General features: G+C 40.0%; 1 protein-coding gene across 1 annotated transcript in view; it reads right to left on the bottom strand.

Moving 5' to 3' along the window:
- RELN (reelin) overlaps positions 1-17200 on the bottom strand; it is a 277609-nt gene that overhangs the window by 118600 nt on the left and 141809 nt on the right. The window contains exons 9-10 of the mRNA XM_063396915.1: positions 10254-10350; positions 7008-7248 (exon numbers count right to left, since the gene is read on the bottom strand). Of these exons, the coding sequence (XP_063252985.1) occupies positions 7008-7248; positions 10254-10350 (338 nt within the window). The remainder of the gene's footprint in view (positions 1-7007; positions 7249-10253; positions 10351-17200) is intronic.

Here is a 17200-nt window from a genome sequence, read left to right as displayed (position 1 = left end):
TACAACTGTGCCATTCGGCAAAGCATCAACAGGAAACACTAGTGTGAAATTCCTCAGTGTAACAGATTTTTGGCTGAGGTCTTGCATATCATCTTCCCTAGGTTCATTCCTGCACTCCCATGAAAATGTTGTTCACCTCTATGCCTTAAAGCATTCACAGTCATCTCTACCATCATTTAATTAGCTTTTTATCAGTGACGAACATTGATGCTCCTCTTCATATTATCTCCCCTGGGCTTAATGGCCCTGATGATTCTTTCAGACAGCTGTAGCCTCACAATTTATTTTTTGGCGACACTTCTTGCATTGGAATGAATGTGTTGGGCATTTGGGCAGTGCCAGCTTGCAAAGGGCTGACGGCAGATGGAAAGAAATCTGCCCAGTATGCCTTCACCTCTACACAAGCAGAGGGCCATCAATTTTCCCCATTAAGGAGTTGTCACGCAGCCCACCCAGCTGGAGGAGCATCTCTGGTAGCCAGGCTGGCTGGCGTATGCTGTTCAAATACAAAATCACTTTAAAAAGAAACCAAAATATCATTTGTCGGCAAATTGAAAATGCGTGGCTTTGACCGCAGCCAATTTTTTAATGACTGTAATATTTTAAGTGATTATTTTTGCCACTTCAGATTGCTCCTTAGAGAGGAGAGGTTTTTTAATTAAAATCTAGGCAAGGCAAACAGATGAGTAATAAGAAGCAGAGAAACAAGAAGAAAGATGAAGAAAATTAATTGAAGCAGCATTGTCAATGGAGCTATAAATTAGATATTGTGTCTTTCGAAATGAGACATGCAGGTTTTAAAAATTTTAAAATTTTGACTTGATAGCAGATACAAGGATAGATTAACTCCTGATAAAATCATACTTTGTATGCAATGTCCCAGTCAGCAAAGGTGTGGTGACAGAATTTAGGGACAACTTCAAATTCTAAATTCTGTGGATTTGGCTGTTAATGCTCCTGGCCTGAAATGCCTTTTTTAGCCAAAGGAAAGAACACAATGTTATTAGAATACCTTCCCGTGAGAAAAACAGAGCTTTAGTCTTTCCCATGTGCTACATTTTTACATCATTTAATGTAGACTACAGAACAAAAACCTTGGCTGCACAAGCAGACCAGGAGCACAGAGGGTTATAGTGCACTTTCCCTTTCCAAAACAAAGGAATGAAACTTGTCCTGTGATGTAGCAAGAAACATTTTATAAAGTGTGTTTTCACTCATCATTTCCAATTATGGACTGTTATTCAAAGGCTAATGCTCAAAACACTCTGCTTGTTTATGACTGATTTGTTGATTCCTATGGTTCTTAGTTTTCTAGGACATTTCATGATGTTTGTACAACACTGATCACTCTGGAGATGACCAGTTTCCTTAATGAGTCATTTAACTGGCATGATCTGAACTATTCCTCCACGCTACTGGGAACTACTGATGTTTGGAGCACTGTGCCCTGAGCATCATCTGCTTTTCTGAAAGCAATGGTGTACACTTACACCACTGTAAAATCAGAGTGAGAAAGAATCAAGCAAAGTTGTTTCTACTCTTTGGCATCTAATGGGAGAATTCGTGTTGTTTTTATTGGTGTGCATCTCACAGTGACCTGTGAAGATCAAATCCTTTCCAGCTAGGAGGCAGGAAAGACCCCCTGTGCTCTGACGCCAGCTCAGAGCGAATGCTGGCTCCCTGCCATCCCTCCCAACACCTCCAAGCCATGGGGAACTGGCATGGAGAAAGGTGTAGGTTCAGCATTGCTGCCCAACATCAATTCCCAGCTGCCCAAATGACTCACAGCATTACAGCCAACCACCTGTCAGTTCTAATGAACTCCTAGGCATTGTACCTAAGTATTATTGTTTTAATTACAAGTGTGATTACTAGCAAAAAAAGAAAAAAATTAAAAAAGGCAAGAGCAATTCCATCCATGGGCAAGATCCAGCCCTATGGATATACAAATGCCTCCTCAAGGGCACAGCTCAGAATGGCCATTATTTAAAGGGAGACAGTTGACAGGTTTTGTGTACCCTGCATTGCTTTCTTCAACTCTCCTCCCCTCTCACACTCCTTCTTCCACCCACAGAGAAGCAGGAGTGTCTCTCAGATGAGGTGCAGCAGGAAGTCTGCCTGTCTCTTCCCAGGAAGATGCCGTGGATAAGGGCTCCTGGGAGGCAAAGCAGCTGGCTAGAAAGTAGGGTTTGGCCCACATACCAAATACTGACTAGTTGTATCTTACTCAAAAAACAAAGGAATCTCATCAGAAGAATCTACATCTTTGTAATTTTGACCAATATAAGGCAAAAGAAAAGGAAAAAAACCTTGTTCCTTTTAGCACAAAGAAACCCAAAAGATATATATAGATATATATAGATGATATAGATATACATATACATATAGATATATAGATATATATGGATCAGGATGTTTGTTTTAGAAGAAGACTATCCAAAGCTGTTCCATTAATTAACAGAGTATTCAGACATTTGGAAATCTACTCTGGAACGAGGGAGGATCGAATAGCTTAATCAACCTTTCTTTTTTGCCAAATTCCCAGCCCTGTGTTCATGTCTTCTCTGCTCAGCAGCACACAACAACGCAGGTTCAGGAAGGACTTGCAGATCTAGGATGTGCACAGCCCTGCTCTGCTCAGGGTGTGGTAAAAGGTCACAGTGTTTTACACATATTTTTGGCATATTTTTCTGAGTGTGAATGTTTAGTTCTCCCGCTGTTTTCTTATACAACTTTCTTCTGCTACACTGGCATGCATATCTGGGAAATGAAAATGAGCTGAATGTGATGACCTGTTATTTCAAGGACTTACTGAATCAGGATACTGGGATTGCAACATTTTCAGGATTTATTGGTCATGCTCACAGTAGTAAATAACATGGATCAGATACCATTCCTTAGTCCTAAACCCAACCTGCTCAGTGAGGCTGGCCCACATTGCCCCATCCCATGCCAGGCTGCACACACAGAGCTCAGCACCAGCAGCCTCACGTGTAGCCCCCAAACCCTGCAGACCAAACAAACCAAGCTGTCCAGATGAATGGAAATCTCCAGCCCCCAAGTGAAGAGTGGCTGCAACTGCTGTGAGACAGCAATCCTGTAACTCGACTCTTCTCAAAGATCAGTGTCACTGGGTTAACATACCACGACCAAATACATTGTCACTCTGGTGCCTGTAATAATTCATACTGCTCTTTCCCAATGTGGAAAAATCCCAGAGACAGGTGGTTTGGTCTCAATGTTATTTTTGTGTAATCAAAGCACTGCAGAAACATAAACTCTGAGGTTGTCTCCCTTCTCAAAATGAGTTCCAGAGCTTGGGCAACCAATTTTGGACTAGGGCAATCAGAGAACACAAAAGAACTAGCAAATCTTGTACCTCAAAGCTCAGCAATTTCTGGTCAAATATACAATATCTATGAAGTGCCCAATGAAAGCTGAAATTACTTTTATATTCGATAGGAGTAGAGATCCAAGGAGCACTATTGACAGGAGCACGGCATTCTTCCACGCATTTCAGCAACCTCAACCACCAGGGCAACCTCCTAACCATGCTCAGTTGCAAGGTCATGCTCATGCTCAGAGCTGTCACTGGAAATACTGAAACCCAGGCAGGAATTTATCCTCTTCAACACCTTTCCACACAGCCCAACATGGATAAACATGTTCCAGTGGATCCAATTAATCTCCTAAGGGCTGCTTGGCCTTGCTAACAGTGTCTCTCCTGCCTTTTGCTGTCTTCTTTGGAACCAAAACACACAAGCTCAATGGCTTGTCTCTCAGCTTGCATCCCATTTCAGTAGCCAGGTCCAGCTGCGTCTGCAGCCAGCCATGTGCTTTCAAATGAGTGGCAACTGCTCCTGAGGGCAACAAGAAATGTAAGGAGATCCCTGGGCCAAGCTTGAGCAGACTGGGAGAGGAGGAGAAACTGCTTCCCAAGCTGGGAATGGAAAGTTCCCACTGTGTTTATTGAGAACACAGCATCCAAACCCACCAAACAGGAATGAAAAGCTGCAAATCTCCCCCTAATACTCTTCACTCCAGTGCTGTTATCTTCAAGGGATGTACCCTCACAGATGAGCCAGGGATTCAGTGGGCAGCAAGGATGACATCACTCCTCTGGGAGGAGAGCATCTGCCTAGGTGGATGTAAACTTTGCTGTCATTTGCTGTCAAGGACAGAGAGTGGTCTAACGGCCTAATCTTACATGTTAGATCCTCAAGAAATATTTTTAAGGCTAGTTTTTTTAAAACATTATTTGAGAAAGGATGAGAGGATATGAATTGAAACTTGTATGGCACAAGCAGGCTTGGGTATCAGAGAAAAGAGATTGGAACAAAGTTTTGCATCGTGATAGTGAGTATGGGAATTTTTAACACATAGGTAAGAGTTAAAAAGGTAACATGATCCAGCAGTGAAACTTCATAGAATCATAGAATATCCTGAGTTGGAAGGTTCTCACTCAAAGTCCAATTCTTGGTCTGCCCAGGACATTCCAAGAGTCACACCCTGTGCCTGAGGGCATTGTCCAAACACATCTTGAACTCTGCCAGGCTGGTGCTGTGACCACTGGCCTGGGGAGCCTCTTCCAGTTCCCAAACACCTCTGGGTGAAGAACCTTTTCCCCATGGCCAGCCTACATCTCCCCTGACACAGCTTCGTGTCATTCCCTCAGACCTTATCACTGGTCACCAGAGAGGAGATCGGTGCCTGCCCCTCTGCTCCCCTGGTAAGGAAGCTGCACACAGCTACGAGGCCACAATTTGCTGGTCCCTTAGTAAAAATGTCAAAAAAAAAAAAAAAAAAAAAAAAAGGTCAAAAAAAAAAATTAAATTGCTATACAGACTGTGAACAAAGATCAGGACTATTTAGCAAGTTCTTGTTGTGTGGGAAGCAAAACGACTGGTAGAAAAAGGGAACTATAATTATCTGTGGTGGAAGCTACTCCGGTAACACTCTAAGGGTTTCTCAAATATTATTCTGTATGACAACCACTTTGGCTACGATAGAGAAATCTCCTATAGCCTTCCTATATGCCATACAATCTTGCATTTCTACTTATACAAAATATTATGTTTGTGATGAACTAAGATTACAGCTAAGTGTTTCAATGAAAATAATAAAAGATTTTGTAAATTTTTATATAATATTCCAAACATGAAAAGCAAAAAATAAAGTCAAAAATTGTTCTTGGTGTTAGAATGCTACAACAGGTTTTATGCTGATCTGATGTAAATCTTGACCCAATTTATAGACTTACTTTTGACATAACATGAAATTCACATTGCAAAATCTGTTCAAATTATATTTGGCAGGATTGTTCCTGAAAATCTGAGGAAGACTGCAGCAAGAGCTAAAAATGAACTGAGTGAAGGAGTGCTCTGGTGACAATACAGACACACGGCAGGGTCCCATGGAGAATTAAAGGCCTGCCTTAATCCAGTGTGCCTACACCACAGTCCTACACATAACCTCAGCCTGGTGTAAATGGCTACACACAGTCAGAGGTCAGCTGGAAACAGGCATTTGCACATTTCACTTGTACCTAAAATGGAAGATGAGCTTGGAGGAATGGCAGGTTGGTGAAACCTCACTCATGTCACACATAAGGCTTGAACTTGATGGGATTTCTGTCTAGAAATTCTCAGTGATCTCTCAAAGGTTTAGGTCCTTTGTCTTTCATAAACACCTAGTTGTGTATTGGCACGCAGTAGCTGAGTTTAACTAAACAAACTGCCAAAGAACCTCCACAACCAACCAAACAAACAAAAAAATCATAAACAGTAACCAAAAAGGAAGCTTATTTGCTGAAGTTTAGATGTTGTTTATGGATATTTCAGAAAGAGAAAAGCAGTGTTTAGGCTTGGGCAACTGAGAAAAGTAACAGTGCTTGTGGTACATTAATCCTTGCTTTTCTTTCACACCTTCATATACGTGGGCTGGATTTCAAAATCCAGAAATGAGACTGACAGAACAACCAGTGTTAACCAATCATGTAATATTCATTAAATACGCAAGACATTATTTGATTCTCAAATGCCATGCAAAAACTTTGCCAGTGTATAAAACTACTTGCCTTGTTAAGTAAAAACAAAAAAAGAGTTAATAAGATAAAACTACGATCAGTAGATTAGTGGGAATATTTGTTTCCTAAGCTAATAATTTGAAGCCATTTGTATCAGGTTCTGTGGGAAAAGGATGAGGCCAAAACCAAACTCTTACTGCCCTCAGTATTTGACATCTGTTTCCTGTGCAATTGCCAAAACCATTAACAGCATCATAAATGAACCCTGACATCAAAACTGCTTTTGTGAATGAAAATAGGATGAAACCAGAAAGTCATCAGCTGTTGAACTTCTGGCTGCTTTGAAACATAGACAGCAAGAATCCAGCTGTTTTCCAAATGCTGAACAACTCTGCATGTGAAGGTAATCTGTGCACAGAGATCTTGTTGGGCTCCTTAGAGTTTTTCTCAAGGTAGAAGGGATCTTGATCTTGCTGTATCCCACATATCAAAACAGGATCATACTGAAAAAAAGAATCTTGAGAAGCAGCCACTACCCAAATGCATGCTGTAAAGGAGAGGGGATATCCACAGACAGAAAAAGTGGGAAACTTTTTTTTGTGATGAATTGTAAAGTTAGTAGCTGTAGCTGAACAAGACCAAGCTGAAAAGCACGTATTTAAAATATCTAACAGAAAGAATGAATTTGTTTCAAAAATATTGCACTGTTTTGCGAAAAGGAAGCTGTTTTCCATTTTCTGTTCCATGACCTTTGACACGACAGTATAAACTGCCATTTGGTTTTGGTCATGGCAGAAAATTTGCATTGTTTTAGAGAGCCAATGGGATAGAGAAAGGGTGAAAACAAAGCTGAAAACAACCCAATGCTAGAAGTAGATGGAGTTGCCTGAACACCCTTATGATCACAGTTTGGTTAGATGTTACTGTCTTCTCCTACTTACAAGAGTAACAATAACATTAAGTCATGGAAAATCAGACTAACCTTAACTGTGGCCCCAGGAAAGAAAAGCCAGTTGCCAGTATCCACAGGATCCAGATTATCTTCTAACACAACTTTTCTGTGAGCAGCATTTATGATCAGGACGTTGTCCAATGCCCAACAGGCTTCGTACACATCACCAGCAGGAACATAATCCTGTTTCCACTGAAAATGGACGTTCTCCCCTTTCGCATCTTCAGGAAGGTACAAGATGTGGATGATGGTGCTGATATTGGAAGGGGCACTGAAAAACAATGATAGGGAATTAGACCAATTTTAAGCCATAGTCAGGAATACTTTTCCCTCAATTAACACATTTACTAGGTGTGACATGGTTGTGCTCACATCCCTTGTATGCTGATGAAGCTTCTAGGGAGATCAGAAAATACCTGCCCCGAGGCAGAGTCCCACTGTGTCAGGCAGTGCACATCCAGCCCAAACAGGCAGCCCAGCTTCAAGAGAGTGCAAGCTAAGGCAATAAACAACAACAACAAGATCAGTGCAGATGTTTGGAGAGCAGGAGGATAAAGCTGGACCATGTCCATGCTCAGTGCTGTCACAGATAGCCTGAGTATTGTCAGCTATTTTGCAGGTATGGCCTAAATGAAATGTTAAGGAAGCTCATTACAAAAACAGGTCTCACAAAATTTGATATTTGCTTCGTCAAAAGAGTCTGCTGGCTTTTGATATCTCAGTCTCTTAAGATTTGGATGAAGCAGAATGGTTGAAGAGAAAAGCTAGGAAAGCTCTGACAAGCATGTCCTTCCAATCCCACACCCCTGCTGTCAGGATAATTCCGTGGATGGGGAAGGCCAGGTTGTCTTTCTTTCCATGTTCTGCTTCAATAACAATACAAAAGAAACCATCCATTTGTGCTCGCTCTTGCTGCTGAAAATGGAGAATGAAGGGTGGAGAGTCAGACCTGGAGCATTACATTAGGCAATGATTAGGGCCTTGAGCTCTTCTCTGTTCTTAGAGCTGTGAAAGGATTGAGGTTCACCCTGAAGGAGCTGGGAATGCATGGAAGGCTGGGAGGAGGTGACCTGCACTGACCAAAGGGATATTGCAGACCATGTAACACCATGCTCAGTATATAAAGTGGGGGAAGAAGGAGGAAGGGGAGATGTTTGGAGTGCTGGTGTTTGTCCCCCAAGTCACCGTCACATGTGATGGGGCCCTGCTCTCCTGGAGATGGCTGAGCTCCTGCCTGCCCGTGGGAAGCAGGGCATGAATTCCTTGTTTTGCTTTCCTTTTCTGCATTGTTTTTGCTTTTCCTATTAAAGTGTCTTTATCTCAACCCACGAGCTCTCTGGCTTTTACCACTCCAGTTCTCTCCCCAGTACTGTGCTGGGGAAGTGAAAGAGTGTCTCTGTGGGGCTTGGCTGCTGGGTGGGGCTAAACATCAACAACCACCCAGCAAGTGAATTAGCTATATTCAAAGCTAGGCTGCAAGGAGTTACGAAACTGAGGTTTGCAAGGTGTTAGCTAGTCAACATTCTATCTGCTGTGGTAGTGATGCTTTGAAGGGTGAATAGCTTGTCAGAGACAAACCAGAGCTTTTAGAGAAAAAGGGCACCAGTAGCTTCCTTATATAGCAGAAAATAGAGGAGCTTCTCTTTTGGAAGCAAAGCAAAGTGCCAAAAAGCAACTGCATTTCTCCCGTATTCACACCCAGAATGTGCCCCCACAAATTGCCCTGCACTTGCTAAACCTGGTGTCTGTCACCCTCTGGCACAGCGCTGCTCTGGGGCGCTGCCCTCGCTTCTCCCGAAGCCTTCCGCCTTCCCCACGACATCCCTGCCCTCCCTCCCAGGAGTCCAGAGCTGACATCCCACTTACAAAATACAACACCTCCTCTTCACAGCTGCCCTCCTGTCCCATCCCTCCCCATTCTCCCACTGTTCCCTGGAGCTGCCTGTAGTGCTGTGAAATCTGCTGAAGCACATTCGAATAAACACTGCAATTCATACGGACCACAGGAGAAACGAGCATCCTTCCATAATTCATCCTCTCCACTTCGCACGACACTGCTCCACTGACCTATTTTCTACTGCTGGCTCCAGCATCAAAGTTGAGGAAAGAGAGGTCAAACTGCATGCACATTAACTTCAAAAAAATTTGGTCTCAAGGGCTTGTGTTTGCATCCTCACAACTCCTTAAGTTTCCTGGCTTGCAGAGCTATGAGAGCAACTGAGCTGATGCTATGGACTAGGTGTGTAATTTTGCATCAGTGTGAGAAAAACAGAATGTATTGTGTGGTTTCTCTGAGGTGACTTCAGTGAATTACTCTCACTTCATATTTTTCTGAGATAAGAATTAGCACCAATTGTTTTACTAAATTGAATATAATTACGTTTGTTTCAATGACATTGTAGTCCTACTCCCACATGGAGCTGGAGGATGAGATACTGAAATACACAACTTGCAGCTAGAGTTTTGCTTGTTCATCATAAATTAAGGATTCTTCTGCTCTGCAAATTGCCTCAATGGACTGAAAGTAGGCTCAAGCAGTCACTCCTATAGCACTGACACCAAGGTAATGCAGGAAGGCACACTGAGATGCTATGAGTGCATAACATATAAATAACTGCTCTTTCTTCCCCAGTTGTATAATTATGTTTTTATGCCATTGCACAGAATGTCTTTCCTATTATTACTTAATAAAATATGCTCTCTTAGAAAAATCCATCTCTGGCACTGGCTCTCTCTTTAAAGGTGGGGATATTGCAATGAAAAGATTTATATTTTCTGTTCATAATCATTTGAGTTTTCATGTATGCCAGTTGGCTAAAAGCAAGGCACTATTCATCATAATTTTGTTCTTACAAGAACATTAAGAGCCAAGTATTCATATCCAACTATAAAATGTTTATATTGAACAGTTTGCTCTACCAAAGAAGAACTTGAAACATAATAAAACATGGCCCTTACTGACATTAAAAATGGTGCTAAAATACAAAAAGTCATCAAAGTTTTGTTTCTTCAGGCACCTGAACCTGCTGGTTATTGGATCTACATTTTAACTGTGAAGTGATTCTCTTCTTCACTTCCCACATACTCAATAGATGAATTTGTGATTTACCAAACCTGGTGGCGGTTCTGCAATTAGCCAGGAATCTTAACCCTCATCTTTTGTATGAAAAAAGAGAACTGAAAAGTTAACAAATAAAACAAGTTTTAAAAGAGCCGTGTTTAAACACCACCTGCTCAGCTGGAAAACATGATAACTATTAAAAAGCTGTAACAAACCTAATTTTCTCCAGCTGAGTCCAATCTGCAGAACTGTTCTTACTGTAGGACACGGTGATGCTGGGATCTGAGTAACTAAAGCGACATGAACCCGATCCTGGGAAAGCAATAAAATGAGAAGTGTTACGACACAATGAAGCATAAATGATTCTCCAATAACCACAGTTGCTGACTGTGCCTTTGTCACCTTATCACTTCTCCCCATTTTAAAGTGCTTTGATTGATGATGAAATTTCCTGTGATCTGTTGCTGAAAGTAAACACAAAATAATGCATGCTTTATGAGTCAGAAATAAAGTAGAAATGATAAATCACAGCAGTGCCATGTAATCTCTGCAAATTTCCCAGGGGAAGCCAAGTAAATTACTTAACATCCCCCAACTGCAGGAAAAAACCCACTATCTAATGTTTAAACAAAACCTTCTTATTAGAGAATAATCCACATAGCAGAATTCACAGGGAAAACAGCAAAAGACTGTTTTTTTGTATAACTGTATAAATAAAGAAGTCCAGAAATAAAAATACAGTAAGTGAGAGGAAAATATATACAGAATTATTTGAGCCAAGAGCAAATGTGATTTAGGAATTTAAAGGAACAAAGATGTTACAAAATTAGTTACTTTAAGGTTGCCTGAAGGAAATTAAATTAAGAAATCATCCAATATACCCCCTAGATCCTATAATTAATAACAAACACTTGATGCTGATCTGGGAATCTCAGAACACTTTACAAAAATGAACTAATTAAGCCTTATGGCACCCCTGCAAGGTAGGGTAATATATTTACTTTTGATTTATAAAAGGGTGCCTTCTGGGTGTTGTCACAAAAGATGAGCTTAATGTATGGGGCAGTCAAAATAACACGAAAACGGGACTGAGAAATTTGTCCCAGAAAACATGATAAACAACCTGAGTTGTAATTAAACACACTAAAACCACTTTTTCCTCAGACACCAGATAATTCATCCATCTCAGAAAATTCGATGCTCAGTGAAACAGACACATCCTAGCCTGTGTTCCAAAGATCAAAATTTCATAAGCTGGTGAGATTCATAAGCAGACATCATGCACTTTCCATGTTTAAGAGAAGCAGCTCTCAATTAAACAGCATCTCTGATACTATCAGGATACTACTGAGTGAGGACCACAGCTTTGCTCACACTATGAGTATGTATTATATGTACCACAAGTAGTATATTATGTTTATGTGTGTCTCAGAGACATTCAATCACACTGAAAATTGTTTAAATACATATTTTAATACATGTATAAATGTATATACACACTGCTGGCAATAAAATACTATCCTGTTCCAACCCAGGCTGCTTATTTTTTGAAAAAGAAATAAATGGCCTGATTAAAAAGGTGTTAACCACTTGTACAAGAGAACAACTTGCACATTTTAATGGGAACATATGTCATTAAGCACAAAGCTTGCAGCCCCAGCTCCCCTGAGGCAGTTCACATTCACAGCTCTCAGCCCTACAGAACTGCTTTTCTACTCTGAGACACACAGCACATACCTCTACAGGGGGAAAACCAAAACATGGGATGAAGTCCTGTGTCTATAATTTTGTCTGATACATCAACTAGATTCTTGGAAATGATCCAAAAGTTGTTTTCCTGTATCTTTCACTGATGTTAAATTGCAAATAGAATAACAGATACTTCTGAGCCACTACAGCTGCATGTGGCATGTTCAGCTGGTCTGACACGTATTCTTGCTGTAAAGAGGCACAGAATAATTAATATTGCAAAGGCAGCAGGACTTTGAATTACCAGCCATGTATCCAAAATGACTACAAAGCAACTGTCTGGTTATATTTTACTGACAAGGCATTTCATTTCTATCATATTAAAACCAAACGATGTCAGGAAAAGCCTTTGCGTTTCACATTTGCCCATCTGCTGAGATGGTCTACTTTACTGAGTGACATCTGCTGCCACTTCCTACTTCTGTGGAATTTAGGAGTTCCAACCCTTAATCACATTCGTTCATTTTGTTTTAGAGGAAATCAAAAATCAGGGAACTACTGTTACATCTCCCTGGGGAAATGGTTTCTTCTCCCTCAGGGACCCCTGGAACTCCAAACATCCATGCTGCCCTCCGAAGCATGAACAACATGATTAGACAAGTGAAGCAAGAATCAGAAGATTGGATCAAGGAACTGTTCAAGGGCTGGGGATTCACTGGGTAGTAGACTTCTGTAGTCAAAACAATTTTGTTACTTTTTGTTATCCTTTTCCTTGTAACCATAGCATTCAGAATCCTACGCTGTTTGATTTTCAAGGCTATTAATGGCCTCATATCTTCTACCTCAGAAGTCAACCATATAAAGTTAGCAAATCTAAAGCGGTCCAGTCTCCCTACCAACCATAAGTGGTGGGAAACCCACACTCCGTGTTAAACAGAATTTGAGAATTTCTCTCTGTATCTTTTTAAACAAAAAAAGGAGGAGATGTTACATCCCCCTGGGGAAATGGTTTCTTCTCCCTCAGGGACCCCTGGAACTCCTGTCATGTAGTCTGACCCTTCCTTCCCCTTCTGACCCCATTGGCTGTGTGCCAGCTAGCCCCTCCCTCAGAGACCCTGAGAAAAAGGGACCCCTGTCCCCCGGGAGCTCTCTCTCCTGGGACATCAACCTGGAATAAAGGACTTGCAGCTAAAAGGGTAAGAGAACCTCTTTTGAATCCTTGTCCTGTCTTTCTTGATATAATCCTACTAGGCCTGAGAAGGGCTGAGCTAGCTGAGACCCTTTGAGGGTAACAGGATTGTATCAAACTACAGCCAGTTTGACGTCTTTGGCCAGTCAGAGGCTGTGAGGTAAAATGGCAACATACTGAATTTTATGTCAGGCAGAAATTAAAAGAACATAAACAGTAAAAATAACCAGCAATATAGATTTTATAACATGTGCCATTCCAGTCAGTGTTACAATCAACTTCTGGTACCTTGCACTCAAAGTTAAGTCAAAATATGCTGTTTAAAAAGGGGAAAAGGCCAGATTTGCTGCACAATCAACACGAAAAATGTTGTCTTTAGATCTGAACACCTTTGCAAGGTAGGTGTGGTATTTCACTTTTGATGATGGAAAAAGCAGTGAGGACAATAAAAAGGGGAGACAAATGCTGGATTTTATTATTATTTTAACAAGTAGGGTGGATTGTATTAAGATTAAAGATAGTTTGGGAAAGTCCTCAAGCAGCAATTACTGGCTGTGATGACAAATGTGTTTTTATCAGTGTTTAAACCCTCCTTTTCTATGTTCTTGACTCAAAATCATAAGATAGTAAGATTATTTTTCATGTATCTATCTATTTCTGCAAAACTCAAACTGACAAAATAAGATTAAAAAATATTGATCTGGGTACTTGAATCTTTTACAAAACAAATACACATCCTAGTTTACATTAAGAGTTTCTCCCCAAGGGAGGAGGGTGAATATGCAATTGCACTACAGGACAGGGTTTACTGAGATGGTCTTGTGAGTCACTGCCTTTCAATATAATTTTCAATATTACTATTACTTAATACTATGGCTGTTAGTCTATATCACTGTTAGTTCAGTAATCCTAAACTAGGATTATTTTAAATAGAAATCTGCTTTTTGGATGTTTGCCTGTCCCTTGACCAGCAAAGCTATATTCTGACTTTCTGAACAAATATGTGATCAGAACTCAAGGAAGTACACGGCAGGAATGGCCAATTCAGCTTGGGAGGGAGCTGTCCTTCCCACTGCTCCCAGAGATGGTAATAAACAATTTGTCAGCTCCGAGCAGAGAAGCAGGGACAGGATATCATGCCATAAATATTCACACTTTCCTGTCTTCTGAAGGAAAAGTTGTACATAAAACCTTTTGAATGAGATTAGATTCAGTTTACTTTCAATCAGGAAAGCTCAGGATTGAATTAGCCTTGAAAATAAACCTGCACAATGACTACTGTAAACAAGTCTGTTAGTAACCTACTGCATTAGAGAAAAAAATGCTGTTTATTCCTTAAGATGAGTATGTCACAGCAAGATTGATGCTTTGGTGAGGTTATTGCTAGATAAATCTGGCTGAGTTAGGATTATGCTTTCAATATTGAGGGCTTGCATGAGTAACTATCTATTTGGAGTGGAGGGGTACCCCAAAACATCCTCCAGTCAAGAACAGTCAATTTTTTTCTTTATATATATACAAGGCAAGCTTTTCCTTGTGTTTCAGGAACAAAGTATTTTTTTTTTCCTCTGGAGTTATTTTCCTCCTTTTGATAGACTTTAATCTGATGTTCACAGACTTCCGAATCTTTCAGAGAAAAGCTAAAGTAGGGACCACCTTCATGGATTTAATTTTAAATTATACATTTGAAGCTCAGACAGCAATTTTGTTTGTTATCAAAAAAATATGAGCAGCTTCTATTCTAAAACCCAGCCATTTCCATATACTGAATATTCTAAAACACTGATTTATTTGGCTGGTGCTTTACATGTTTGGATTTTTTCCCAAGCCAAATTTCAGTAAAACAAAATTTTCTCAAAGCTGAGTCCAGGCAACTGATGCTAACAGAAGAGGATTTTGACTGGCAGAGTATGGGATTGATAAACATGTCCTCACAACTGCTTTGTTGATTTTGCTTAGCTAAACAGGATAGAAAAGTGAAACAAAAGTATGTTTCTTAATTGTTTTGCTGCTTGTTTCACAGGACAGGACCCATAGCCAGGACCTGACTAGCACTGACTACTCTCAGCATATCCAGCTGGAACAGTCATGGTTTCTTCTGTCTTTTTTAATTTTAGGTCTTCTTGTGCTGATTTTGACCATCTAAAGTACTGGTGAATATTTTACCTATCTTATTTTTAAAATGTCATGTAGGTAGCAGTACTAAGAGCACAGTATTTCAGGAGAGATGCTATGAAGGCACCACATATCTGCTGTTTGTACCCAGGTATTCAGTTATTTGTATCCAGGCTGACAATGGCAGGCAAAATTAATTCTCACTACGGCTTTGCCTCCAACTGTGTCAGATTTACAGAAACCCAAGTCATACAGCTGTTGGTCTCTAAGATTTCTTAACAACATTGATCAGAAGCTGGTGTTTTGCTGAGATAAAACTGGGTGCCATCTGCAAGGGAAGCAATATTTTGCTCCTTAGAGAGTGTGACGTCCTCTGCCTCTTGACAGCCTCTTGATAGTTCCTGCAAGTGCTTCCGTGGAGGAGCAGATATCTAATGCTGGCTTTAAGGAGAATGAGTCTAATGGGGACTGCACAAGAAAGATTCACACCAAAATTGTGCAGAAGGGTTCAAATTGTGTCCTGAATGCAGTCTGAAAAACAAAAGGGTGCTAGGAAGAATCCCTTTTATCTAGTGCTACAAGGTTACTTTTATTAATTTTGTTAATGGGATGAATAATGATTAGTGTTTGCTAAGGATTATAATTTTGTGATATCACTTGAATTAAGCCAAACTGGATAGCATAAACTATAGTGGTCAAATCTGGCTGGCTTGCTAATAGTTTTTTCCAAAGTAATGAACCATACAGTTTGGTATAATGAATGGTCCATGGGTTCTGATATTTTTTAGGTTTATGTTTACATGGGCTTTTGATCAAGAAGATGGTTTTAACCACTTTAAAATATAGAATATTTAGTGCTGGATATACTGGAGATGCACTGGTAAAAATATACAATGCTCTGTTCATTCCATTCTGCTTCTTCTGAGAACTTTCTCAAGAGAAGGTCACAAGAGCATTTTGATTTTTCTTTGAAGTCACAACATTGAATTTAGTTACAAATGTGATTTTTAGTTATGACATTTTAGATTTTAGACTTTTTAAACTGCTTTTCATTATTTATAGAGCGAATTCAGAGTACAAAGAGGTATTTTAAGTGTAAAAAATATTAAAATTAAAAACTGTAAGAACGGCATTCTATTTTATAATCACAGTCTATCTGTTCATGGAAACAAATATTTTTATTGTCGGCTGCTTTTCTTTCCCATATGGGAAAAGGACTTTGACTGTCTGTACTCTTGTATGTGTTCTCATAAACAATCTGTAATAAATATCTGGCATTAGGAAAAAAAAAGCCAATTGTGTTTGCCTTTCATAAAAATCAGATCTACTTTAGCATTAGTGAGAATTACAAATTTTATAATATAAAGTCTCAGCTATTTATTTTTCACAGATTTCTGAGAACAGCTAATTTTTGTTCCACTGGCAGATTTAGGCTTTGTTCCATTTCGGAAATGCTGGGTAGTTATTTACATCTATATAAAATTAAAGGGTTGATGAACAGGCTAAAAGCCACCACTGTAAAATTGTAAGAGATGCGGAGAAAAATAATTAGTAAACACATTTGATAAAAATCAGTCAGAAGAATTTCCTAAGTGAAGTCCTAAAAGTTAATCTGAGGTGAAACCCTAGGGGGATGGGGCTCTGAGCAGGCTGTCCTTGCCCAGGGTGAGCCCTGTTGGGGCATGGAGCAGGTGATCACCCAGGGGTCCCTTCCCATCCACCTCCTGCCAGGATTCCCAATAACAGCAAATGTACTTTTCATGAATTAATGCAGCTAATTTCCTTTAGATGAGAAGTGTGAGGAAATACTTATCTGGTTCAACTTCCTCTTAGTCTATTTATATTCAGAGATCTGATGTGCTTCCTGCGCTCACACAAATTTGTTCTCTCCTAATGAACTAGCTCAGATCACAAATCATATTGCTTTTTGTGCTGAGAACTTTAAGGAGAGAAAAATAAGCCAAGCAGAAAGCTGTATTTTCTTCATGCCAGTGTCCAATTTATTCTGATGTAAAGCTATTTACAGTGTCTCTTTCTGAGATACAGCCAGCAGGTATGTACTTGGGTAATAAGTCTGTTGCCAAATAAATAATTACATGATGCTAAATTTAACCACTCACTTAAGTGCACCGAGATCATTTAACAAAACACCTTAAAGGCAAAGTGAGC

The sequence above is a fragment of the Prinia subflava genome, chromosome 4 (genome assembly GCF_021018805.1).
Source record: "Prinia subflava isolate CZ2003 ecotype Zambia chromosome 4, Cam_Psub_1.2, whole genome shotgun sequence".
NCBI classification, from domain to species: domain Eukaryota; kingdom Metazoa; phylum Chordata; class Aves; order Passeriformes; family Cisticolidae; genus Prinia; species Prinia subflava.
This window is presented reverse-complemented; position numbering and strand designations above follow the sequence as displayed.